The 26,864-nt window shown below is 49.4% G+C and overlaps 1 protein-coding gene and 1 long non-coding RNA gene across 8 annotated transcripts in view; one reads left to right on the forward strand and one right to left on the reverse strand.

Annotated features, from left to right (window-relative positions):
* SLC39A11 (solute carrier family 39 member 11) overlaps window positions 1–26,864 on the reverse strand; it is a 289,255-nt gene that overhangs the window by 259,859 nt on the left and 2,532 nt on the right. For 4 of the 7 annotated variants that reach the window (XM_086355939.1, XM_086355936.1, XM_086355937.1 and 1 more), the window contains exons 2-3: window positions 25,008–25,126; window positions 19,238–19,276 (exon numbers count right to left, since the gene is read on the reverse strand). In XM_086355939.1, the coding sequence (XP_086212065.1) occupies window positions 19,238–19,276; window positions 25,008–25,115 (147 nt within the window). In that variant the 5' untranslated portion in view covers window positions 25,116–25,126. Of the gene's footprint in view, window positions 1–1,488; window positions 1,589–19,237; window positions 19,277–25,007; window positions 25,127–26,864 lie in introns of all 7 variants that reach the window. The other 3 variants (XM_086355941.1, XM_086355940.1, XM_086355938.1) reach the window with 1 other exon arrangement.
* On the forward strand, window positions 8,378–9,136 carry LOC147350982 (uncharacterized). Its single transcript, XR_015147124.1, has 2 exons — window positions 8,378–8,478; window positions 8,654–9,136. It is a non-coding gene; the product is annotated as an uncharacterized LOC147350982 (long non-coding RNA).

Genomic DNA, 26,864 nt, shown 5'->3' on the forward strand with positions numbered 1-26,864 from the left:
AGACACACTGTAAGTTTCACTGCAGAGTTTATCATGTGGCTCTCAGCTAGAATAGCAGTTCTAGGAGGGCGGGAATTTTTGTTTGCTTTGCTTACTGTTTTATCCCCAGTGGCTAAAGCAGTGCCTGGCACACCCTGGGTGGGGGAGTCTGGGGGGAAGTATCTGGAGGACCACTGGAGGCTCCCTTCTTTTCCGCTCCGGCCTTAAGCCTCCCATGCACAAGTCAGACAAAGGAGTCCACCGTGGGGCAGAGAACACTCCTCACTGTTATATGCAGATAACAAAACAAGCTACAGGACTACTGGGGGTCAGACGAGGTCACGGATGGGGAAGGGTTTTGAAAAATATGAAGCCCTAAACCAATGTCTCAGAATAGTATTTGGGCCTCACGAGCTCATAAGATGCAAGTGTTCTCTGAAGTTAGCACACGGACACCCCTCTGCCCACGGGTTCCTTGATGCATAATTACAAAGTGCTGCACACAGCGGAATCGGTAATCTACTTAAAGCTTATGCACAGGCAATGACTCCGTGCCCCTTCCTCCACTTTAAATACAATACTAATCCATTTTCCCCTCGTTTATGCCTGTAACAGATATATATTCTTTCCACCCTCCTGGAGAACTAACTCACTTAGCCCCAGGGCTGTCGTGGTTGATTTCTCCACAGAAGACCAGAAACAGTTTCAGAAGCAGAAAGATTTCAAAAAAAAAAACTCCTATAGCAGAAAAAGGAGAGAAAGAAAATCCATGGCAGGTAAGATGAACCCTCCCCCACACACTGCTTGTCAACTGCACGATTCTCTAGGGCAGCTGAACCTCCACTGGGCGTGATGGTTCTATTCTGTGAGGCATCGGCTCCTGGCCTCCAGCCAGAGTCAGATGTGGGGATTAAAAGGCAGGGCAGCCTGACGGCAAAGATCAGCTTCCACGGGCAAGCTATTAAAGTGTTTGCCGTCCTGGTATTTCGGTCTCTCTTGGCTCCAGAAGGCACAGAAGCATTACACAGTCATGACTGGACTTTTCCTCCCATCGTGGAAGAAGGGAAGGATCTCAGTCTCGGTGGAGCCCTGAGATGCTCGCCTGGAGGTTACAGGACTTGCCGCTAATCACGCAGATTGTAAGGAGCTAGAAATGCAACCCAGGGCTCACGACTCCCAGGCCCAGGCCCAGGCCCAGTGCTCTCTCTACCGCTGTGTTGGCTCAGAGCCTGCCTCCTGGCCTCAGCTGCCTGGAAAAAAAAAAAAACAGCACTCCTGAGGCCGGACTCCTTGGGATGGGAGGCATCGGGATGGAGGTCCTACCTCCATCCTGTACCCCGACGCTGAGGCCAATAGCCTCTCCAGGCCCTGAGAAAGCAACCAGCAAGGATGCTCAGCCCAAGATTACAGCTCCTCTGAGCTCTGCATGTCTCACCACCCTGGGCAGGGACAACGAGATAATAAAAACCTCAGCCTGGCACCACCCCAGTGCACTGCCCACACACTCACCCGAGACATGCCAGGTCGGGCTTTCTCTTCATCTGTCTCACCCTCAGCAAAAAGCTCTTTAAATCCATAACTTACAGTCATCCAGTGAGGCGGGACTCACCTACAAAGAGGGAAGAAGGTCGATCCCTGAATTTAGAAGGACATTCTGGGGGATGTCCCCGGTGGTTGAGCGGTTAAGAATTCGTCTCCAATGCACGGGATGCGCGTTTGATCTTTGGTTGGAGAACTGACATCCCCCATGCTCCGTGGCATCTAAGCCCAAGCCACAGCCAGAGAGAAGTCCACATGCCACAAAGATCCATGCAGCTAAATGAATAAATTTTAAAAGGAGGGGGGTGGTGAAAAGGACATTTTGGAATTCAAAAAAAAGAAATCAAAGTAACACAGGTGCAGGATAATGAAACCAAGAAATGCAGAAGCATGGAATATTAAAAAAAAAAAAAAAGCAAACAAACAGTATTTGGCCCAAGTTTATTCCAAATCCACAGCTTGGATGTACCCACTCATGAGAGGCCAAGAGTCCTCTACACACACAGAGATTCTGGGGAGATCACATGACTAGCCACAGACTGCCACCTCACTCTATAGCTAATTCTTGCTTCTAGAACAATGTAGCCCTTGTACTGAGAAGAACGGAGCCCTTTCCTCCCAGGACACCAGAACACCTATGACTAATCCGGGCCACCAAGGCCCCGCTTCTCTGCAGCTTGCAGAGCACAAACGAAGCCTCACTGGCTCTTTGAATTTCTTCCTTGGGTGTTTCAGGTAACAAATGGAATGGAAACGCACAGAGCCGGCACTTGGTCTCACTGTGGGGGGGATGGCCAGAGGAAGGCTGGAGGCGCTAGGGAAAACAAGACATGGGGAGACGCGGTGAGGCAGTCCAGGGGTCGCTGGACGAGGGCAGTGCCCAGCCCTGGCCAGCGAACGCGTGACATCCCCACAGGAACAGGAATTAGCCTTCAGGGACGCACACATAACCCGAGTCAGGCCAGCGGCTCGCTGCCTGTGAACCTCAACCCCAAGCGCTGGGGAAGACCTCGCTCCTCTGGACCTGAACCTGAGAGGATGTGGACAGACCACTGAAAATGGAGCTTCACGGGGACTTCCCTGGTCATCCAGGGGCGAAGACCCTGCACTTCCAAAGCAACGGGCATGGGTCGACCCCTGGCTGGGGAACTAAGATCCCACATGCAGCCCCCCACAAAAAAAAAGGAAAAAAGAAAGTAAAGCCACACGAAGCAAAGCAGGGCCAGGAGATGGAAAAAAGCATCCCAGCATCGGCCTTTGATCCAAAATTAAAGGATTCTGAGGCTGGTTCTGTGCCTGGATATCTTAATTGCCTGGACCAATACATGTCTTTTCTTCCTTGTGCCAGAGTGAATTGGCTTTTCACCATTCATGCCCCCCCAAAGCCCCTGATAGATGCAAAGAGACGGATGGACTTATTTTTTATTGTGCACCCTTTAGTATTACTTGAATTTCTTACCAAGTTCATGTATCACTCCTTCCTTTCAAAAGAAACTAATATATATATATTTATATATATACATACAGAAAACGCACGCCTAGAAAGTAAGTCAATGATACTGTTAGGGCTCAAAGTTCTCTCTGCACTGCTTTGTGTGACCAAGAGTGCTAACTGCCTGCTCAGGTCCCACTGTCCTCTCTCCTTCAGTAACAGAATCCCAATGTAAAGACCACGAATCTTAGCCTTCCGTGCACCTAGAGAGGTCTTACCAGTAAGTGCTGGCCAATGAGTTGTAAATGGACCTGTCATGCAAGACCTGCAAGGAACCTCCCTCCTTCCTGCCATTCTGCTGCCCAGAAGGCAGATGTGATGGCCTGATCTCTAGCAGCTATTTTGGGCCAGAAAGACGAAGGCTCCCATCTGGGGCAAGGTGATGAACAACAGAGGAGTCTAGATCCCTGGTGACTCCATGGAACTATGTTCCCAGCCACGGTCTCCAGATTTCTTCTACATCAAAGGAGGCTTTCTTACTTAAGCCGCTATTTTTGGGGTTTCAGTTACACTCAGTCAAACCTCATCCTAATGGATACAGAGCAAGCAGCAAGAAGCGTCACCATCAGTACAACTAGCTGTAGGTGTCTGGTTGCCATGGAAACCACCCCAACACACAGATTCCAAAGAACAAACCACTCAGATGAGAAAAGCCTGGTGTAAACCTAAGAGACACCCCCCCAACATCTCCCCATTTCTAGGAGAGTCCCCCTCAGCCCAAAAGACAGGATGGTGAAGCTGGGTTCTCTGACTACCCCAGGGGAGGAACCCCCGGAATACAATACTTGTGAAGTGCTTGAACCTCCTCAGCTGCCTTCACGATCAAACGATGGCCAAGTCCCTGAGCTCCCCAGCAAGGATGTCTCTCACTCTCTCCCTTCCCAACTCCTCTGCGTCCGCCCAGAGTCAAGGCCACGGATAAGTCCAGGCATCACATGTAGATTATTAATGCAAGAGCCTCCAGCCTGCCTGTCTGCCCATGGCCCGCATCCTCCTACACACTCCCTGTGGCCACGCTGTCTGCTACCCACAGAAGACACTTCCTGAGAGCAGTACTCTGATGTCAACCTCTCAAAAACCTCCAGGGTCTCCCCGTCAATCTAGAGAACAGGACACAAACTCCCTTCCATAGGACTCCAGGTTGTTCACACCTGAGCCCCGACTTACCTTTCCAGCGTCACCTACCAACCAAGCCCATTGCCACCCTGTACTTTTCTCTCTGCACTTCCAACTTGCTGCTGCTTATACCTATAACTCATTTCCTTTCCCTGCTCACTCCCTGGGCTTACCTGGTGGCTCAGACGATAAAGAATCTGCCTGCAATGCCGGAGCCCTGGGCTCAGTCCCTGGGTCGGGAAGGTCCTCTGGAGCAGGAAACAGCAACCTGCTCCAGGCTTCTTGCCTGGGGAGTCCCCCGGACAGAGGAGCCTGGTGGGCTGCAGTCCACGGGGTTGGACACGACTGAGTGACCGAGCACACAGGCACGAACACACGCACCCTCCCCACCCCAAACTCTGCCTGTCCTTCCAATCTGAGCTTCAGCCACAGAAAAAGTCCTATTTCCCCAACTAGAAAGAACCTCCCTGTTCCCGGGTTCCCATCACCCTCTGTCAATTAGCTTCTTACAACCACACACTGACCCGTCTCTTGATTCCAGGTGACTGTGACCTGTCTGTCCTAACCCACCCTAAACCCCCCGCAGGGAGGGGTGACACCTTGCTTCCTGCCATACCCCACCCCCCAAGTATACAGTAGGTGCTCAGGAAATGGTGGATGGGTTGGTCTGAAGACAACTGTCTCCTTGCTCCACCTTCTGGGCCATGACAAAGGGCTTTTCTGTGAGGAGATCACGTGTCTGGCTATCTCTGAACTCACACTGGCCTTTGACAAAGCCTGGATTATTCCCTCCTCTCCCCTCCTTGTGAACAAGGGACCAGGGAAAAGCAGGAACCCGCCACCCAATAGAAGCCCTGGCACAAAGCACTTAAGTGAATAACGTGTGTAGATCTGGTCCTGGCGGTAAGGTCTATAGGATAAAACTTTTAAAAAAATATTTCCTTGGCTGCACAGGGTCTTAGATGAGGTGTGTGGGCGCACTGCTCCCAGGCATGTAAGATCTTAGCTCTCCAACCAGGGATAGAACTCACGTCCTCTGCATTGCAAGGCGGATTCTTAACCACAGCACCAGGTCTTAGCTGCGGCATGTGGGATCTAGTTCCTGTTAGTTCCCTGAACAGAGATTAAATCCAGGCTCCCTGCATTGGCAGCATGGAGTCTTAGCCACTAGACCCCCAGGGAAGCCCCTTAAAGGATAAAACATAACCAATACTAACTTTTATCCCTTGCACTCAGAGTATCTTACAAAAGAGCTGACACTTGATAAAGGTTATTTTAATGTGATTTGTACTAAGATGCCTATGAAAAACGAAGTTAGCTACTCTCTTTTTTAAATTTCAGCCGATGACGTTTAGATAAGTTTCTAAGAAACTAGCTAAACACTCAATTAGATCATCCCTCCCATGCCCCCAAAAAGTGTATAAAGTCTTTCTTGGCAAACATCTTTGGGAACAAGCTGTGCTCCCACCATCTGCGTGCCCTGGGTGAAACATCACCCTGTCTGATGGCAGCGGGTGCCTGAGATGACTTCCAGAAGGGTCCACCAGTCCAGAGATTTTTTTTTCTTTCAGACACAATACATGATCCAAGGAGGACAGTGAGTGCCTCAAAGAGAATCTAAACTAAGGCTCGAGGTCTCAAAGCAGTAGAGCCTGCCTCCCATCCTTTTGCAAATGCCAAGGAGACCCAAGAAAGAGCTGGAGTTCCCAGATGGCAGATGCCCACTATTGCCTGACCAATTGGAAAGAATACCTTTCTCGTACAACGACTGCTGCCTCCCGACCCAGGTTGCTACCAAAACCAACCAGCCTCGGGCGCCAACTGCCAAGCGCGTGGTGGACCCCGTCACGGCAGCCTCCCCAGAGATCAAAGACAGTAGCCTCCTCCTGGGCTCCCCGTCCAAGTCCTGGACGTCCAGTGTTCCTCTAACCATCCCCCCAACCCTACGTGCTGGGTCAGCTGCATGCTCAGCCCCACAGCTGCATGGAGCCTCTGAAGGGAATCGGCTTTTTCCAAACACCAGCTCATCCTTCACTAAACCATGGTTCCCATCAGAACACAGGTTCTTGAGGAACTCCCTGGAGGACATCAGGTGGTTAGGGCTGCACACGTCTGCCACTGAGGGTGCAGGTTCGATTCCTGGTCGGGGAAGTAATAGCCTACAAGCTGTGCTGAAGCACAGGCAAAAAGGACCAGGGCTTCTCACCTTTGACTGCACCTCGCCATCACCCTGGGTGGGTGCGGGGGAACCCTACGAACTACTGAAGCTTCATCCCACCCCCAGAGATTCTGATGCATCGAGTCCAGGGTGTGTCCAGGGCACTGGGGTTTTCACATCTCTCCAGGTGACTCTAATGTGCAGCCAGGGTGGCAAACCACCATGTCAGAAGCGAGGGAGCTTCCCCAAAGCCTGAATCAAACCATCCCTGGAATCAAACCATCAAGGATGCTGGGCCAAGTCAGCTCACTCTGCTAAACCAGAGATGCCAAGGACAGTAGCAAACTGGAGTTTGGTTTGAGCTGGGACCCCTGGCTTTATTTCACCATGTTAAATGACACACGCTCACCCAGGGCCATCCGTCTAGATGGCCACAGGCCGCCTTATGCGACAAGGACAACGGAGCAAAAGGGTCCACGTAACTCATTCCACTTCACTGCAAAGCTGTTTCCCTGGAGATTCTTAAAGGTCTGCCTCCAGCAAAGGGGAGTGGTGATGTCGACTTCAGGAGGGAAGGCTGGGCCCCCTTGGGGAGTGTCCACCACAAACCCACGCCCCCAGAAAACCCCCCAACTCGGGAGCCCTGGACGCTCCAGGGAGCATCCAAGACCTCCAGCCTGGCTGGGGCCCTGTCTGGACAGCACAGAGCTGCGGTCCCCGTGGTCCATCACCCGCCTGCAGCTACACCCGGGGTCAGTGAACTTGGGGGAGAAGCCAGAGAGCAAATATTGCAGCACCTCGGGGCTGCCGCTGTAATGCCGGAGCAGCCGCAGGTAATGTGTGGACCCACGGGCGCGGCTGGAGTCCAACAAATCTCCAGTGACAAGAACAGACAGTGGGAAAGCAGACAGACAGTGGGCTGGGCGTGGGCCGCGGGGGGCTGGGCTCACCCCTACCAGACCAGACCTTCCCTAAACACAGAGACCGTCTCTCCCGGCGCGCCTTCTTATGCGCAGCGCTTGACACGGTGCCTGGAACACAGCAGGTTCTCCACAAATGAAAGGAAGGCAAGAAGGAAGGGTGGGGGAGAGAGAGAGAATGGGAGGAAGGCAGGGAAAGAGGGATGAAGGGAGAAAAAGGAGCCCATCTTAAAGGAGTATCTACTGAACACCTACCCATTCCTACAGAGAATCCGTAAGACTTACTGTGACTTTGGGATGCTCACATCTGACTATTTCAAGCCTCCCAAGGTCCTTTTCTCATACTGCCCATGCGTTTCTCCAGGCAAGAATACTGGACTGGGTTGCCATTTCCATCTCCAGTTCATAAAGAAGACTGAGTGCCTAAAAAATTGATGCTCTCTAACTGTGGTGCTAAAGTAGACTCTTGAGAGTCTCTTGGACAGCATGGAAATCAAACCAGTCAGTCCTAAAGGAAATCAACGCTGAATATTCATTGGAAGGACTGATGGTGAAGCTGCAGCTCCAATACTCTGATTACCTGATGCAAAGAGCCAACTCATTGGAAAAGACCCCAGTGCTGGGAAAGATTGAAGGTGGGAGGAGAAGGGGACGACAGAGGATGAGATGGTTGAATGGCATCAGTGATTCAATGGACATGAATTTGAGCAAACTCCAGAAGATAGTGGAAGACAGAGGAGCCTGGTGGGCTATACTCCATGGGATTGCAAAGAGTGAGACACGAAGCGACTCAACAACAGTAACATCAAAGGCCCGTTTTAATCTCCTGCTGGTCACTTATGTACAATCCCACCCTCTCGCTGATGGGAACAGGGAAGGATCCCCCCAAACACGGCGGAACAGGTATCCCCAGGGAGTGACAGTGCCCCGGCCCAGTCGACACAGTCGGCCCAGGAGGGCAAGGAAAGGCAGAGGGAGAGGGCAGGAAGCAGGGGGGGCCGTGAGACTGGAGGCCGCCTGAGGGTGAACGTGGGGAAGGAGAGCGGATGCGCTGAGACGGGCCGTGAGACCGGAGGCCGCCTGAGGGTGAACGTGGGGAAGGAGAGCTGAGACGGGGCGGGACGGATGCGCTGAGACGGGGCGGGGCGGTAACAGCGTCCGGGGCGGGGCGGGGGGCGGCGCTGCGCAGGATCAAGGCCGCCCCTCCATATGCTCAAGCACGTGGGCTCCTCCACCGACAGAATGCTGTGCGCTCCCATCACCGCAGAGAGAAGGTAATATATACCATTTCCTCCCCCACACGGTTTATAACGACACAGGAAATCTGAAGCATGAAATTGAAAAGAAGAAATACAAGAATAATAATGACAGTCTGTCTCCGCCCTGGGTGCTTTTCTCCCTTTTTTCTTTCCTTCCCTTCTCGCTTGGCCATCCCCCTCCCCTCCCCAGGATGGAGTCTGATGTCCAGGGGAGGAAGGGGCCCATCTTGCTGGCACAGGATGACGGACAGCGGTGCGGCAGAGCTTTCACCACGCCATCCTGGAACTTCACAGAAACCACTGCCACGTGGGGGCCTGGAGTGCCAGAGTCAGCCTGCTCTCCTATGCTGTGTTCCGGGTCTTCTGCCTGGGCTCAGCCTGGTCTGAGGACACCTGGCTGAGGCACAGAAGTTTCCTACCAGAAACGGGCCATCTGAGACCCTGAAAAAGAAAAGGCCTTGCGGGAAGTGACAGGTGCCCCTTAGCGACGCTGCCGACTGTCCCGAGCATGGTCCTGGCTGCGGCAGGGCCGGTCCCCACACTCTCTTCCTGCTCCGGGCCACACCCTCCAGCTCACACGAGACCCCGGGGGGAGGGGGCTCCAAGTCCCACGAGCCCACCCTGGAACGTGCCCTCACTATGCTGAGTGCCCACCTAAAGGGCAGCCTTAGCCTCAGAATGGGCTTCCCAGGTAACTCAGTGGTAAAGAATCTCTTTCACCTGCTGATCAGGAGACGCAGGTTCGAGCCCTGGGTCGGGAAGATCCCCTGGAGAAGGAAATGGCAGCCCACTCCAGCATTCTTGCCTGCAGAATCCCATGGACTGAGGGGCCTGATGGGCTGCAGTCCAGGGGGTCGCAACGAGTTGGACACGACTGAAGTGATGAGACAGTGACACCAACGGCTCCAGAACAGACCAGCATCACCTCCCTGCCTCCTGGTGCAGGAGAAAAGCTGTGGACAGTAGGACACAGGAGGCCCTGAGGCTCCCCGGCTCCCCACGTCTTGAAAACACAGATTTAAGAGAGGAGATCCGGGGACTTCCCTGGCGGTCCAGTGGTTAAGACATCACCTTCCAAATCCGGGAAGCGAGGGTTCCACCCCTGAAGCTAGGACCCCACATGCCTCAGGGCCAAAAAACCGAAACACAAGGCTAAAGCAATACTGCAACAAATTCAATAAAGACTTTAAACACGGTATACAAGAAAAAATTAAAAAGAGAGAATGGAGACTCCATGAGACAACTGCCATGAAACTTCCAAGGTGGCCTATCTGGTCCAAGTGATGCTGGGGATGGGACCTGCTCCAGGTCCATGTGGCTTCAGCCTCCCCAGGGGGTCATCTGGGGCCATTTATCTCACTCAGCCTCATAAAGAAGAAAGTGATGGCTCGGGGAAACAAGAGCCATGATCTTTGCAGGAGTCTCATCAGAGCCCATCGGAGTGCTCATACTGTCTGTTGGGGGTTCAGCCCATTTTAGTGTGACCAAAAGACCTCACATTGAAAAATCCCCATGAGCGCATGCCAGGCTTCCCTACGTCTCAGACAATAAGGGGAAAATGCAACAGCAATTGTGTGTGTGTGTGTGTGTGTTCAGTCACTAAGTCGTGTCCGACTCTTTGCAACCCCATGGACTGCAGCACACCAGGCTTCCCTGTCCTTCACTATCTCCCGGAGTTTGCTCAAATTCAATTAGTAACAGCAATTATTAGTTCATAATCTAGGATCTGTACAGCCGGGAATATAAAAGGTAGGCCTGGGCTTCCCTGGCAGCTCCGTGGCAAAGAGTCCCGCCTGCCAATGCAGATCTGGGTTCGATCCCTGATCCGGGAGGATCCCACATGCCGCAAAGCAGCTAAGCCCACGGGCCACAACTGTCAAGCCTGTGCCCTAGAGCCCGGGAGCCACAGCGACTGAGCCCAGGGGCCACAGCAGCTGGTTCCCTCGCACCCTAGATCCCGTGTCCGCAACAAGAGAAGCCACCGCAATGAGGAGCCCTCGCCCCACGCTGCAAATAGAGAGGAACCTCTGTTTGCTGCAACTAGAGAAAAGCAACGCAGACCCAATGCAGCCAAAAATAAATAAGTCATCTCGTTTCATACATGATATTATACATGTTTCAATGCCATTCTCCCAAATCTTCCCACCCTCTCCCCCTGCAACAGAGTCCATAAGACTGATCTATACATCGGTGTCTATTTTGCTGTCTCGTACACAGGGTTATTGTTACCATCTTTCTAAATTCCATATATATGCGTTAGTATACTGTATTGGTGTTTTTCTTTCTGGCTTACTTCACTCTGTATAATAGGCTCCAGTTTCATCCACCTCATTAGAACTGATTCAAATGTATTCTTTTTAATGGCTGAGTAATACTCCATTGTGTATATGTACCACAGCTTTCTTATCCATTCATCTGCTGATGGACATCTAGGTTGCTTCCGTATCATGTATGAAACGAGATGCCAGTCCAGGTTCGATGCACGATACTGGATGCTTGGGGCTAGTGCACTGGAACGACCCAGAGGGATGGTATGGGGAGGGAGGAGGGAGGAGGGTTCAGGATGGGGAACATGTGTATACCTGTGGTGGATTCATTTTTATATTTGGCAAAACTAATACAATTTGTAAAGTTTAAAAATAAAATAAAATTTAAAAAAAAAGAAAATAAATAAATAAGTCAGTAAAATTATTTTGAAAATAAATAAAAGGTAGGCTTTCTGACCCAACTCAGTGGCTACTCCCTGCACCCTGGCCCTTCTCACTCAACTATCCTCTCTAGGAGAAACCTTTCTAGTGGATCTGGCTGAAATCTCCTCCCTGAATCCCTCATGTAATGACTTAAGCCCATTTCTTCCCATCCATTTCTCCACGGAGATGGAGAACAGCTGGTCACCATCATCCCTCCAGACTCCGAGGCCTTCACTGGAGAGCATCATTAACTTCCAACAGTGCGACGGTTATTTGCAGAAAACGCCACTCACCACTTGCAGCACAAAAGCCGACTCAGCCAAAATGTCCCTAAGAAAAATCACATCTTTCATAAGGACCCAGCTCCCTGTGCGATTAAATAATGGATATTAAATTGCCTTTTCATGCCTAGCAGTGAGCTGTTTGATTGGTGGCCTTTCTCTTCGGCAGTTTCATGGTCATTTTTATTCTGCACAAGTACTTCTTCCTTGAGAGAGAATATACACTGATTTAGAGAACCCTGGTTAGTTCAAACCTCACAAAAAAGAGACATCAGGGCCAGAGCAAAGAAAATGAAAACGGTGACCCTCGATGCTTTGTCCAAATCCATCCAAATGCTCATCTCCGGGGGCCGTGAGTGCTTTTCTCACTTGGGTGAAAGGGCGTTCGATTGCAAGTTTAAATTTACCGTTAATAGGTGCGTAGGGGAATAGGTGGACTGGAAACCGACTGAAACGCTTTGTAATTGCTTTACAACAAAAGAGAGACGCTAACTTCCGTGGAAACTCACCCCTTCAGACATGCAGATCGAAGACGCTCTTAAGGAACCATCCCTTCCAACACCCCCAGACTCCAGCAGACTCAGCTGAGGTCCAAGACGACCGAGGAGCCTCCCCAAGGTCACAGAGCTCAATGCTGACAGCCCCCGACTTCTCATCTGGGTTTCATCCTAGCTCCATGCCATCTAGCATTTTTTAATTCTGGATAAGTAATTTACTCTCTGTGGTTCTGTTTCTTGTCTGTAAAATAGAGGCAGCTGGTCCAGACATCATCTAGGAGGCACTGAGCTTTAACTGTTGGGACTCAACAGTCAGAGGGTTCACATCCCAGCTCTGCTCCCTGAAGACATGGACGCATCCTGAACGTCCAACAGCAGATGAATGGATAAAGAAGATGTGCCACATGTGTACAGTGGAATACTACTCAGCCATAGAACAGAAGGAAATCAGGCCATTGGCAGCAACACGGAAGCAACTAGAGATGATCCCACTAAGGGAAGTAAGGCAGAAAGGTAAACACCATAGGATATCACTCACATGTGGGATCTAAAACGTGACACAGATGAGCTTATCTACAAAAAGAAACAGACCCGCAGACATAGGGAACGTATGTGTGGTGGCCAAGGGGCAGGGGGAGGAACAAGAAGCGGGAGTGAAGAGGGAGTGTGGGAATAAGAGATGGAGCTCTTATACACGGAGTGGATGAGCGGCAGGGTCCTACTGCACAGCACAGGGACATATGACCAATATCCTGTGAATGAACCGTAACAGAAAAGAATACAAATGCACAGAACCAAAGCACGTTGCTGTGCGGCAGAAATTAACACCACACTGCAATCGGCGACAAAGTTCTTAAAGTAACAATTAAAAAATAAAATGCTTTCATCTCAAATTTAAAGAGGCACAAAAGATGTAAATTCTGGCATGTAAATATCGGTGTGCTTAAATAAAACTATTTCATCCGTCGTTTAAATGGACCCACTGGGATCTAAACAGCGTAGGAGGGAGTTTTCCCTGGCCGTCCAGTGCTTAGGTCTTGGTGCTTTCACTGCTGAGGGCCAGGTTAAATCCCCAGTTGGGGAACTAAGATCCCAAAAGCCATGCAGCCAAAAAAAATTAATTAAATAAAAATAAACAGCATAGGGATTTGATTCTCTCTGTTATCCACTTAAAAATGTACACAAAATAAGTTGTGTGTTTATGTCATGTACTTTTCTGTTCCAGGGTTATATTCTACACACAAAAACACAAGAGCTAGCTATTATTCAAAAGTCAAAAAATGTATACCATTCCTTTTTCTCCTTGATTAGTATATCAATTCCATTTTCCCACCGAATTTTATCCTAGAGCAACTTATATTTTATGCTAGAAAGGCTATTATTGGTTTCTTTCTCATACTGGTTTGCAATAAAATATCTATGCACATTTTAATTTAATTTTTTTTTAATTTCCTGTGAGCCTAGAGTTCTAACTGCTTAAATAACAATTTCCTGGATTGACTGACTATTAAAACTATTAGTGGTTGAGAACAGATTCATAACAGCAAAAATTTAATCTACCATTTCATAATTATTAGATATTCAAAAGTCTAATAATATTTATTCTTGGAAATACTTATTTTCAAGGATGAGGCCTTTTTCTAATTTTTTCAGTTTTCATTCATATATCTGTGAATAAACATTAAGTGGTTCAAGTTTTTTTTTCTTAAACAAAGAAAACGTATTCATGTAAAGAAGATAGAAAAAACAAATATTTTGTTCTAATACTGTCATTTTTTTTTTTAATATTTTTTTATTTATCTACCTAGTTGGCTACTCTGGCTCTCAGGTGTGGCATGTGGCATCTTTAGTGACAGCATGTGGGATCTAGTTCCCTGACCAGGAATTGAACCTGGGCTCCCCGCAATTGGGAGCACAGAGTCTTAACCACTAGACCACCAGGGAATTTTGTTCTTTGAACTGTATCTGCTGCTGCTGCTGCTAAGTCGCTTCAGTTGTGTCCGACTCTGTGCGACCCCACAGACGGCAGCCCACCAGGCTCTGCCATCCCTGGAATTCTCCAGGCAAGAACACTGGAGTGGGTTGCCATTTCCTTCTCCAGTGCATGAAAGTGAAAAGTGAAAGGGAAGTTGCTCAGTCGTGTCCAACTCTTCCCAACCCCATGGGCTGCAGCCTACCAGGCTCCTCCAGCCATGGGATTTTCCAGGCAAGAGTACTGGAGTGGGGTGCCATTGACTAAGGCCCAAAATCCCAGAGCAGTTCAGTTCAGTTCAGTTCAGTCGCTCAGACGTGTCGGACTCTTTGTGACCCCATGAACTGCAGCACGCCAGGCCTCCCTGTCCATCACCAACTCCCAGAGTTTACTCAGACTCATGTCCATTGAGTCGGTGATGCCATCCAACCATCTCATCCTCTGTCATCCCCTTCTCCTCTGGCCCTCAATCTTTCCCAGCATTAGGGTCTTTTCCAATGAGTCAGGTCTTCGCATCAGGTGGCCAAAGTATTAGAGTTTCAGCTTCAGCATTGGTCCACCAGGGAAATTTACATTAAAGGATTTCTTTCTCTCTTTATTTTTGGCCACACCATGTGGCTTTAGGGATCTTATTTCCCTGAAAGGACAGTATCTGAATTGCTAAAGGATTTGTGTCCAGTGATCAGTGATCTGATCATCATCTCCACCCCAGCACCCACACACCAAGGGTCACTCCGTCTGTGTGTGGAGATGCTGCTACTCAGAGGCAAAGAACCAAGGCAAGAGAGCATCTTCCTTTGATAAAGCAGGAGAGGGCAGCTGTGTCGCAGAAGGTGGGAAGGCACAATCCGCCTTGGGATATTCTTAGGCACAGCAGTTTGGCCAAAGAGAACAAAACTGGAAGCTGAGGACACGGACACTGATTTTGCAACAACTCTCTGTGCCCCATGGAACACCTAGAATGCTTCCACAGACTCTGATCTCAGAGTTACTGGCTTAGAGGACTCTCAGGAGGTCCCACCCTCAGGCCAGGTTTTGCAGATCACAGAAGTACAAAAACAGGAGCAAGGAACCAAATTTGACTCAATGGAAAGGGAAAAGCACAAACTAACGTGCCTGCTAATGTGACTGATGACACTGAGAAATGAACTCATGAGGTCAGTAGGTGCCCAATATGCTATTGGAGAAGAGTGGAGAAATCACTCCAGAAAGAATGAACAGACGGAGCCAAAGCAAAAACAACACCCGGGTGTGGATATGACTGGTGATGGAAGTAAAGTCTGATGCTGTAAAAAGTAATATTGCATAGGAACCTGAAATGTAAGGTCCATGAATCAAAGCCAAATTGGAAGTGGTCAAGCAGGAGATGGCAAGAGTGAACATCAACATTATAGGAATCAGTGAACTAAAATGGACTGGAAAGGGCAAATTTAATTCAGACAACCATAATATCTACTACTGTGGGCAGGAATCCCTTAGAAGAAATGGAGTAGCCATCATAGTCAACAAAAGGGTCCAAAATGCAATACTTGGGTACAATCTCAAAAATGACAGAATGATCTCTGTTCATTTCCAAGGCAAACCATTCAGTATCACAGTAATCCAAGTCTATGCCCCAACCAGTAATGCTGAAGAAGCTGAAGTTGGACGGTTCTATAAAGACCTACAAGACCTTCTAGAACTAACACCCAAAAAAGATGTCCTTTTTATTAAAGGGGACTGGAATGCAAAAGTAGGAAGTCAAGAAATACCTGGAGTAACAGGCAAATTTGGGCGTGGAATACAGAATGAAGCAGGGCAAAGGCTATCAGAGTTTTGCTAAGAGAACGCAATGGTCATAGCAAAAACCCTCTTCCAACAACACAAGAGAAGACTCTATGCATGGACATCATCAGATGGTCAATACTGAAATCAGATTATATTCTTTGCAGCCAAAGATGGAGAAGATTTATACAGTCAGCAAAAACAAGACCTATACAGTCAGCAAAAACAAGACCAGGAGATGACTGTGGCTCAGATCATGAACTACTTATTCCAAAATTCAGACTTAAATTGAGAAAAGTAGGGAAAACCACTAGACCATTCAGGTATGACCTAAATCAAACCCCTTATGATTATACAGTGGAAATGACAAATAGATTCAAGGGATTAGATCTGATAGACAGAGTGCCTGAAGAACTATGGACAGAGGTTCATGACATTGTACAGGAGGCAGGGATCAAGACCATCCAGGAGAAAAAGAAATGCAAAAAGGCAAAATGGTTGTCTATGGAGGGCTTACAAATAGCTGAGAAAAGAAGAGAAGCCAAAGGCAAAGGAAAAAAGGAAAGATATATCCACTTGAATGCAGAGTTCCAAAGAATACCAAGCTGAGATAAGAAAGCCTTCCTCCATGATCAATGCAAAGAAAGAGAGGGAAACAATAGAATGGGAAAGACTAGAGATCTCTTCAAGAAAATTAGAGATACCAAGGGAACATTTCATGCAAAGATGGGCTCAATAAAGGACAGAAATGGTATGGACCTAACAGAAGCAGAAGATATTAAGAAGAGGTGGCAAGAATACACAGAAGAACTATACAAAAAAATCTTCATGACCCAGATAACCACGATGGTGTGATCACTCACCTAGACCCAGAGATCCTGGATTGCAAAGTCAAGTGGGCCTTAGGAAGCATCACTACGAACAAAGCTAGTGGAGGTGATGGCATTCCAGTTGAGCTATTTCAAATCCTAAAAGATGATGCTGTGAAAGTGCTGCACTCAATATGCCCGCAAATTTGGAAAATTCAGCAGTGGCCACAAGACTGGAAAAGGTCAGTTTTCATTCCAATCCCAAAGAAAGGCAATGCCAAAGAATGTTCAAACCAGCGCACAATTGCACTCATCTCACATGCTAACAAAGTAATACTCAAAATTCTTCAAGCTAGGCTTCAACAATATGGAAACCGAGAACTTCCAGATGTTCAAGCTGGATTTAGAAAAGGCAGAGGAACCAGAGATCAAATTGCCAACATCTGCTGGATCATCAAAAACGCAACAGAATTCCAGAAAAACATCTACTCTTTTATTGATTACGCCACACCCTTTGACTGTGTGGATCACAACAAATTGTGAAAAGTTCTTCAAGAGATGGGAATACCAGACTACCTGACCTGCCTCCTGAGAAATCTTTATGCAAGTCAAGAAGCAACAGTTAGAACTGGACATGGAACAGCAGACCGGTTCCAAATAGGGAAAGGAGTTTGTCAAGGCTGTATATTGTCACCCTGCTTATTTAACTTATATGCAGAGTTCATCTTGTGAAATGCCAGGCTGGATGAAGCACAAGCTGGAATCAAGATTGCCGGGAGAAATATCAATAACCTCAGATATGCAGATAACAGTACCCTTATGGCAGAAAGTGAAGAGGAACTAAAGAGCCTCTTGATGAAAGTGAAAGAGGAGAGTGAAAAAGTTGGCTTAAAACTCAACATTCAGAAAACTAAGATCATAGCATCCGGTCCCATCACTTCATGGCAAATAGATGGGGAAACAATGGAAACAGTGAGAGGCTTTATTTTTTTTTTGGCTCCAAAATCACTGCAGATGGTGACTGCAGCCCTGAAATTAAAAGATGCTTGCTCCTTGGAAAAAAAGTTATGACCAACCTAGACAGCATATTCAAAAGCAGAGACATTACTTTGCCAGAAAGGTCCATGTAGTCAGAGCTATGGTTTTTCCAGTAGTTATGTATGGATGTGAGTGTTGGACTATAAGGAAAGCTGAGCACTGAAGAATTGATGCTTTTGAACTATGGTGTTGGAGAAGATTCTTGAGAGTCCCTTGGACTTCAAGGAGATCCAACCAGTCCATCGTAAAGGAAATCAGTCCTGAATATTCACTGAAAGGACTGATGCTGAAGCTGAAACTGCAATACTTTGGCCACCTGATGCGAAGAGCTGACTCACTGGAAAAGACTTTGATGCTGGGAAAGACTGAAGGCAGGAGGAGAAGGGGATGACAGACGATGAGATGGTTGGATGGCATCACTGACTCAATGGAGATGAGTTTGAGCTGGACTTTGAGTGGGAGTTGGTGATGGACAAGGAGGCCTGGCGTGCTGCAGTCCATGGGGTCGCAAAGAGTCGGACTCGACTGTGCGACTGACCTGAACTGAATGTGATTGATGAGAGTGGAATACACAGCACCTCCAGGTGGTATTCATGCCTAGAAAATGGAATCCGCACTAAGTGAGCCTCTAGGTCTGACTCCCAGTTTACGGGAGACCCAGGGGACAGAGGAACAAGTTCAACAGCACCAGGAGGCAATCCGCCAAGGTCAAATCATGGGACGTTCTACAGACCAACGACTCAGCTTCTCTAACAAGTTACTAGGGGTAGGGGTGGAAATGGTGGGGTGGGGGAGAGTACTGTTAAATAATAAAAGAGACTGAAGATACTCAGTATGAAACAAATTCAAGGCTGCTCCCCAGTGGTCCGGTGGTTAGGACTTGATGCCGTCACTGCCAAGGCCCAGGTTTCATCCCTGGTCAGGGAACTAAGACCCAGTAAACCTTGAGCTATGCCCCCAAAAAAGGAAACAAATTGAACATGAAAATCTTGTTTGGATCGTGATTCTAACAAAACAGTTTTAGGAGACACCTTTGAAAAACAGAGGAAGTCTGTGAAGTCAAATATTGGATACTAATAAGGAAATATTAATTTTGGTAGGTGTGATAATACCATGCCAACTATGTTTTTCTTTTTTTTAATCATCATTCAGTTAGAGTTGTGCATTGAATTTACAAGTGAAATTATATGATGTCTGAGATTTGCTTTTACAAAACAGTCTCCCTCCCACGTATACTAGGCGGAGGGAGGTTGGGGGAGGAGGGGTATGTTAAATGAGCTTAGCAAATGTCATGATTTGCTTAATGATTGAAGCTGAGCTGTGGGTACGCTGGGGGTACCTTATGGGATTCTCTCCACTTTTGTACATGTTTGAAAATATCCATAATATAAGGTCTTATGGGTGACAAGGAGGAGTAAAGAACATATTTGATTAGTGCCAACAGAGCTCTGTGCTAAGCCCTCCCTAAACATATATACCTCACTTGGAATACTTATTTACAAGTCCTGAGACAGCTGCCAACAAGCCTCTTTCTCTAAGGAAAGGCAGGGGCATTCCCTTTGCTGGATGCAAACAGGGTCAGCGATCAGAGGGAGCCATTGGCAACTGGAGATTACAAAGGGGGAACGTGGCCACAAGGGCAGAGGCTGGAAATACGCCTTGGCAGAGAAATAACAGAAGAAACATTCTCCACTCAGATCCCTCCCACCATGTGCTGACTTACCCCTGCAGCAAAGCCAAGGCTTCCATCTAAGATCCGCCTCTGAAAGTGAAAAAAAGATGTTTCAGTTTCTAAGAAACGTTTCATGGGATAGGAGGCAATCATAAGCCTAAGAAAGCCACATGAATAAAGACATGCAAATATATCTGGAACCCTGGACCCACGTCTTTATAAAATGAGCCAAGAGTCAGGGGGGAAAAATTTTTTTTAAACCGTCCATGCATTCCACAACCAATGAGAGGCTTCATTTAGCATGATCGTTGGCTCGCATTGGTCCACGTGCTTTACATCTTTCTCAGCGCTCCCTGTGAACCATGGCTATAAACCTTTAGTAAGGAGCTGGTATGGGCTTTCCTGGTGGCTCAGAGGGTAAAGCGTCTGCCTACAATGCGGGAGACCCAGGTTTGATCCCTGGGTCGGGAATATCCCCTGGGGAAGGAAGTGGAAACCTACTCCAGTACTCTTGCCTGGAAAACCCCACGGACTGAGAAGCCTGGTAGGGGTCACAAAGAGTCGGACACGACTGAGCGACTTCACTAAGGAGCTGGTATAAAGTTGGAAATTGACAAGTACTGACAAGGAGCACGTGGACCAACCAAAATCCTCCCGCACTGCAGGTGGGCATACAAGCTGGTCCAGCCACTTTGGAAAGCTGGCAGCATCCGCTCAAAGTGAAACTTCATCAGCATGCCCCATGACTCAGCAGTGAGGGCCATGCGTAATTACCAACAGAAACACATACTTGGATTCAGCGGACTTGTGGGCAAAAATGCTTTTTATGGCACTACTTGTGAGAGCTGAAACTCAAAACTACCCAGAGGTCCACAGAGGCAGAATGGATAGGTCACGAAGATGTATACACACAGAGAACACCATGTAGGAAGGAGAACACGCATACACACGTGACTGGAGCTCACAGTCAGGCAGCGGCATTCGGGAAATGCAAAAACGGTGAAAGTGCAAGTCACTCAGTCGTGTCCAACTCTTTGTGACCCCATGGACTGTAGTCCATGGAATTCTCCAGGTCAGAATACTGGAGTGGGTAGCATTTGCCTTCTCCAGGGGATCTTCCCAGCCCAGGGATCAAAGCCAGGTCTCCCGCATTGCAGGTAGATTCTTTACCAGCTGAGCCACAAGGGAAGCCCAAGAATACTGGAGTGGGTTGCCTATCCCTTCTCCAGCAGATCTTCCCGACCCAGGAATTGAACCATGGTCTCCTGCATTGCAGGCGGATTCTTTACCAACTGAGCAATAAATAGGGTGAAATCAGCCAGACATAGAAGAGCATACACTATACAATACACTCTACAAAACAGAGAAAACGAAACTCTGCTGTTGGAGACCAGGAGAGGGGCTGCCCTTGGAATGCAGTAGGGGACTGGGGTAGGGATTGCAAGGGACCCTGAAAGGATTGCTGCAGGGGAGGGCAGGGGTTCAGTTCAGCTCAGTTTAGTTCAGTCACTCAGTCGTGTCTAACTCTTTGTGACCTCATGGACTGCAGCACGCCAGGCCTCCCTGTCTCCATCGAGTCGGTGATGCCATCCAACCATCTCATCCTCTGTTGTCCCCTTCTCCTCCTGCCTTCAATCTTTCCCAGCATCAGGGTCTTTACATGGGTCTTCATATGGGTCTTCATCAGGGTCTGACAATGAGTCAGCTCTTCACATCAGGTGGCCAAAGTATTGGAGTTTCAGCTTCAATATCAGTTCTTCCAATGAACACCCAGGACTGATTTCCTTTAGGATGGACTGGTTGGATCTCCTTGCAGTCCAAGGGACTCTCAAGAGTTTTCTCCAACACCACAGTTCAAAAGCATCAATTCTTTGGTGCTCAGCTTTCTTTATAGTCCAACTCACATCCATACATGACCACTGGAAACCATAGCTTTGACTAGACGGACCTTTGTTGGCAAAGTAATGTTTCTGCTTTTGAATATGCTGTCTAGGTTGGTCATGACTTTCCTTCCAAGGATTAAGAGTCTTTTAATTTCATGGCTGCAGTCACCATCTGCAGTGATTTTGGAGCCAAAAAAAAATAAAGTCTGACACTGTTTCCACTGTTTCCCCATCTATTTGCCATGAAGTGATGGGACCGGATGCCATGATCTTAGTTTTCTGAATGTTGAGTTTTAAGCCAACTTTTTCACTCTCCGCTTTTCACTGTTATCAAGAGGCTCTTTAGTTCTTCTTCACTTTCTGCCATAAGGGTGCTGTTATCTCCATCAGTTCAGTTCGGTTCAGTCACTCAGTCGTGTCTGACTCTTTGCGACCCCATGAATTGCAGCACGCCAGGCCTCCCTGTCCATCACCAATTCCTGGAGTTCACCAAACCCACGTCCGTCGAGTCCGTGATGCCATCCAGCCATCTCATCCTCTGTCGTCCCCTTTTCCTCCTGCATATCTGAGGTTATTGATATTTCTCCCAGCAATCTTGATTGCAGCTTATGCTTCTTCCAGCCCAGCGTTTCTCATGATGTACTCTGCATATAAGTTAAATAAGCAGGGTGACAATATACAGCCTTGACAAACTCCTTTCCCTGTTTGAAACCAGTCTGTTGTTCCATGTCCAGTACTAACTGTTGCTTCCTGACTTGCATACAGGTTTCTCAAGAGGCAGGTCAAGTGGTCTGGTATTCCCATCTCTTGAAGAATTTTCCACAGTTTATTGTGATCCACACAAAGGCCTTGGCATAGTCAATAAAGCAGAAATAGATGTTTTTCTGGAACTCTCTTGCTTTTTCGATGATCCAGCAGATGGTGGCAATTTGATCTCTGGTTCCTCTGCCTTTTCTAAAACCAGCTTGAACATCTGGAAGTTCATGGTTCACATATCATTGAAGCCTGGCTTGGAGAATTTTGAGCATTACTTTACTAGCGTGTGAGATGAGTGCAATTGTGCAGTAGTTTGAGCATTCTTTGGCATTGCCTGTCAGGGGTTGGGGGGATCCTATTCTAGTACTTGATCTGGGCGCTATTTCCATGGACACTGGTGAAAAGTCATCAAGCTGTACACTTAGAAAATGCATTTTCCTTTCTTTAAATTATTTCTGTATTTTGGGGTGTGCTGGGTCTAGCCGTGACAAGTGAGGGCTGCTCCCCAGCTGTGGTGCCCTGGCTTCTCATCACAGTGGCTTCTCTTATCGCGGCTCGAGGGCTCCGGATCTCGGGCTCAGTACTTGAGGTGCATGGGCTTAGTTGATCTTCCCACACCGGGGATCGAACCCGTGTTCCCTGCATTGGCAGGTGGATTCTTAACCACTGGACCATCAGGGAAGTCCATAAAATGTGCATTTTTCTATATGCGTTGTGTTTTTCAATAAAAAGATTTTCTTTTTAAGGAGGGGCCTAAGTTATATAATCTCTAGCCACATGGACACAGTTGCTATTGTTCAGTCATAAACTAACTGTCCAGCTGTTGGGGACTGGCTAAATAAACTGCACTGCATTTTTACGGCAGGATGTTCTACAGCTATCTAAGTAACTAATCAAAATAATCAAAAAACCATTTAGGGTTAGGGAGGGATGCCTATGACATCCAGTGAAAAATGCTCATTATAAAAATTCATAATTTGATCCTCATTATATACAGAAAACAGATATGTCTGTATTTGTATACTCAAATACAGCCAAATAAACTTGAAGAAATATTTCAGTTTTCCTTTCAGAAAAGTGAGATTGGGAACGTTTTTTATTATTTCTTTCGGCTTCTCCACATTTTTTGAGTTCCCTACAATTACAATACGATTTTTTTTCAATCAAGAAAATGAATTTGGGGGACTTTCCTGGTGGTCCAGTGGCTAGGACTCTGTGCTCCCAAGGCAGGGGGCCTGGGTTTGACCCCTGGTCAGGGAACTAGATCCCACGTGCCTCAACTAAGACCCACTGCTGCCAAATAAACAAATGTTAAAAAAAAAAAAAAAAGAATTTCGAGTGAACTTGAGCTGCTGTTGATAGCAGTGGAGATGGCTGAGTGTCCATCATCCCCAGGAATCCTCACTGAAGCCCCTATATCAGCTGGGTGAAAACTGAGGTTTGCCGGGGCAGGAGGAGAAGTGCTTGCCTCTGGGCACTCCCGTCCACAGCTGCTTTATCCCCTCATGTCTGGCCCTTCCCACCTCTCTGGCACGGCTCCTGTGCAGAGAGGGCTCACCTAGCCCAGCTGAGCCTGCTCCCAAGGCTGGTCCTTAACTGGCTCCTGGGAAGCTGGCACTGGGACTGCTCCCCCATCCCTGACCGATAAGGGTGGGTCCCTGTGCCCATTTCACAAACCAGGTGATTTATCCAGGACAGCTGCTTTCCTTCTGAGAGTCTGGAATTTGGGTTGGTGGCTCAGCTGCCTCTGTGGCCAGCCCCCAGTAAAGACCTTGAGGACCGAGCCGGTACTGGGCGTCCCTGGGCAGACACATCGTCCACGTGTTACCACGTTGTCACTGCTGGGGAAGGAGCGCGCTCTGTGCCTCCTCATAGGAGGAAGGGCGCGTCAGACCCCAAATCTGTGCACAGATCTCCCCAGACCCTGATGTAGCTGTTGTGTCCTTTCGCTGTGATAGACCTTAGCGACGACGACGTGGCTCAGCCATGTGCCGAGTCCCACGAGCCCGTCTAGTGAATCACGGCATCTGTGAGTGCTCGTGGGGACCCCCGACACGCCTCTGCACAGAGAAGTGTCTCAGCCGTTCCTCCCACTGACCTGGGGGCAACACTAACGGGAGACAGATTAGGGGCTCTCAGCTCCCAGGGGAGGGGGCACCTCTGCGATGGCTTCTCGCTTCCGAGCGGCCTCCACAGCACCGACCGGGCTCACTCGGGACCTGTGGACTTCCACTCAGGTCTCTGCGGCCAGCCGGTCAGCCAGAACCCAGCTCTTCCGACTTAGATCTCTGCTTCTAAACGCAACTGAAACTGGGCAAGATGGAAACACGGGCTGCTGTACCCCAGAAGGGCTCGAGGACAGGACCCTGGGGGACCTGGCACAGCTGTCGGGAGACGGGCGGGGCGCTGGGTCGCCTGCTGACAGCAGCCTGGGACCCGGACCAGTCTCTGCAGGCTCCCAGCCCAGTTCCCGACAACATCAGCACTGCTGTACAGGTCCTGACACGAGAGGACCCCGGCCGGCCGGCTTCCCGGGCCTCTCGGCGGGTCTGCCTCGCTCCTCCAGCGCGTGCCCGCTCGCCACAGCTGCCCTGCCTGCGCCCCGAGCACGGCGGGTGCAGGGACTCTGCATTCATCAGGACGCCGTGGACTCGGGCAGCCTGTGCTGGAGGAGAGGCAGGGCCTCCAGGCACAGGAGGCGGGCGTGGGCTGGGGAGGGGCGGGAGGGTGCACGGAGTGTGCATGGAGGGGGGTTCTGGGAGATGTAGGGGTGCACGGGGTGGGGTGGGGTTTTCAGGGGCCTGGGGGGCAGGGGGCAGGTCTGTGTGTGTTCATCCCAAAGGGGACGAGGGAGGAAAGGAAGAGCCTAGAAATGGGCTGAAGGGGACAGAGCCGGCCACCTAGCTTTTTCCAGGGTCTTTTCTGCCCCTCACGGCACAGGGCGAGGGGGTCAAACCTCACACACATTGCCACCTGCTCCAGGCCCGAGAACCTGGGCAGCAGAGAGAAATCAGGTGGGGGCTCCTAATGGCCAAAACACTGGGCATCGGGAAGGGAGACGCAGAGGGCCCATGAGCTCCCAGGCAGGGGGCTGGGGGGGGGGGGGCGAGGGAAGGAAAGGGGCAGAGTTCACTACAAAAGGCCCCCCCGCGAACCCCCAAAACCAAAGCGAGGAAACTCACCTGTCCGCTAGAGAAGACGAACACGAGGGCCGCCCCGGCCGCTGTCAACCCCCAGGTGAAGAAGGTGCCCAGCAGGGCCTGGGACACGGGGCTGTGGCCGTGGAGCATGCTGGATACGGCTGTGTGCAGAGGAGCAGAGAGGGTCAGCGCCCATGGTCCCTCCCTGGGACGCGCACGCGCTAAGGGGCCCGCACGTCCTCCACGGGATCCGCCGGCACACCCGTCACTGACCCGGCCCAGGCTAGCCTGGGTGGCCTGGGTGGCTTCACCCAGGCTGACCCCAGCTATCAGAAACCATCCAGCTCTGAAAGGAGATAACCAGGGAGACACCGGGGGAGGAGATGACAGGAAGGAAGGGAAGGCACTGGGAAACAGTTCTAAAGACGTGCAAAGAATGCAAATTCCTTAGCCTGGGGGGAGAGAGTCTGGGACATCTGGCTGCAGCCTTTGGGCATGTTCTACCTGTTTCACCTGAGCCTTGCCTATCATCCATCATCAGTCTAGTCTCCTCCGAGCACAGGTTGACCAGCTCAGATGCCCTCCTGAAGCTCTTCCACCCAAAGAAAGTGTTGGTCACTCAGTCACATCCAACTGTTTGTGATTCCACAGACTGCAGCTCACCAGGCTCCTCTGTCCCTAGGATTTCCCAGGCAAGAACACTGGAGAGGGTAGCCATTCCCTTCTCCAGGGGCTCTTTCTCACCCAAGGATCGAACCCGCATCTCCTGCACTGCTGGCAGATTCTTTACCATTTGAGCTACCAAGGAAGCCTGATCGAACTTTCAGCAGCTCTCCAGAGCAGTTCTCATGGCAGCCCCCGTGGCCGCCAAGGATTCACTCCATCAGCTGACCGTCAACTCACCCAACAGCTCTTCAACCACTGCACCCTGAAAGGGCACTGTATTCCAGCTCAGCCCTGTTATTCGCGGCACCTTTCACAAGTCCCAATGGTCCTGCTCCAAGTCTCTCTTTATCCAGTTTCCTCCCCAGCCTCCAGCCATCAGACCCAGAGCATCCTCTGATAAAGCCAACTTCGATGCCACAGTTCCCTGATTCCCCTCTACTCCGGTCCCAGGGCATGTCTTCACTGCTTTCTTTGTGTGGGCTTGCCTCCTTCATCTTTTATATCATTCGTTGTTGAAAAATAGGAATGATGCTTTTTCACATTTGATACCCCCATAAAATAGGGTTTTCTGGCACCCCAAAACATATGTGCTGAATTGAAAAGGGCGGGCTTATCTTGAATAAGCAAAGACACAGAAACGAAACCCAAGTGTCATTTCCCCCAGTCCACTGAGCATGTGCGCGTGTGCTCAGTCGCTTCAGTTGCGTCCGACTCTTTGCAACCCCGTGGACTGTAGCCGCCAGGCTCCTCTGTCCATGGGATTCTCCAGTCAAGAATACTGGAGCAGGTTGCCATGCCCTCCTCCAAGGGATCTTCCACCCCGCCACCCCCCCCCACTCAGGGACGGAACCAACGTCTCCTGAGTTCCCTGCATTGCAGGCAGATTCTCTACCCACTGAGCCACCTGGGAAGCCCCCCTCCCCCCCCCCCACTGAGTACTTTTGCTCCCAAGGCTGAAGTTACACCACTGCCCACCAAGGAAGGAAAGGGAAGTACCATTCCCTCGTGGTTCTGCTCGGCAGACCTCCTCTAGACTCGCACATGTTCTAAATTCTAGCTGTGAAATGATAGGGAGTCACCTCACCTGTGGAAAGTTACAAGGGAGAGACCCACTTGTTGAAAAGCTCTGTGTGTAGTTGGTACAATAAACACCGGGGCTCAAGGCCTCATCTCAAAGGGCTCATTCAGCTCCCCCGATCCTCTAGCACTCACAGAGCTGGACACGACCCCAGC

This window comes from Bos grunniens, chromosome 19, assembly GCF_055505025.1.
Source record: "Bos grunniens cultivar Pamir isolate PY7600 chromosome 19, Bosgru_T2T1.0, whole genome shotgun sequence".
In the NCBI taxonomy this organism is placed as follows: domain Eukaryota; kingdom Metazoa; phylum Chordata; class Mammalia; order Artiodactyla; family Bovidae; genus Bos; species Bos grunniens.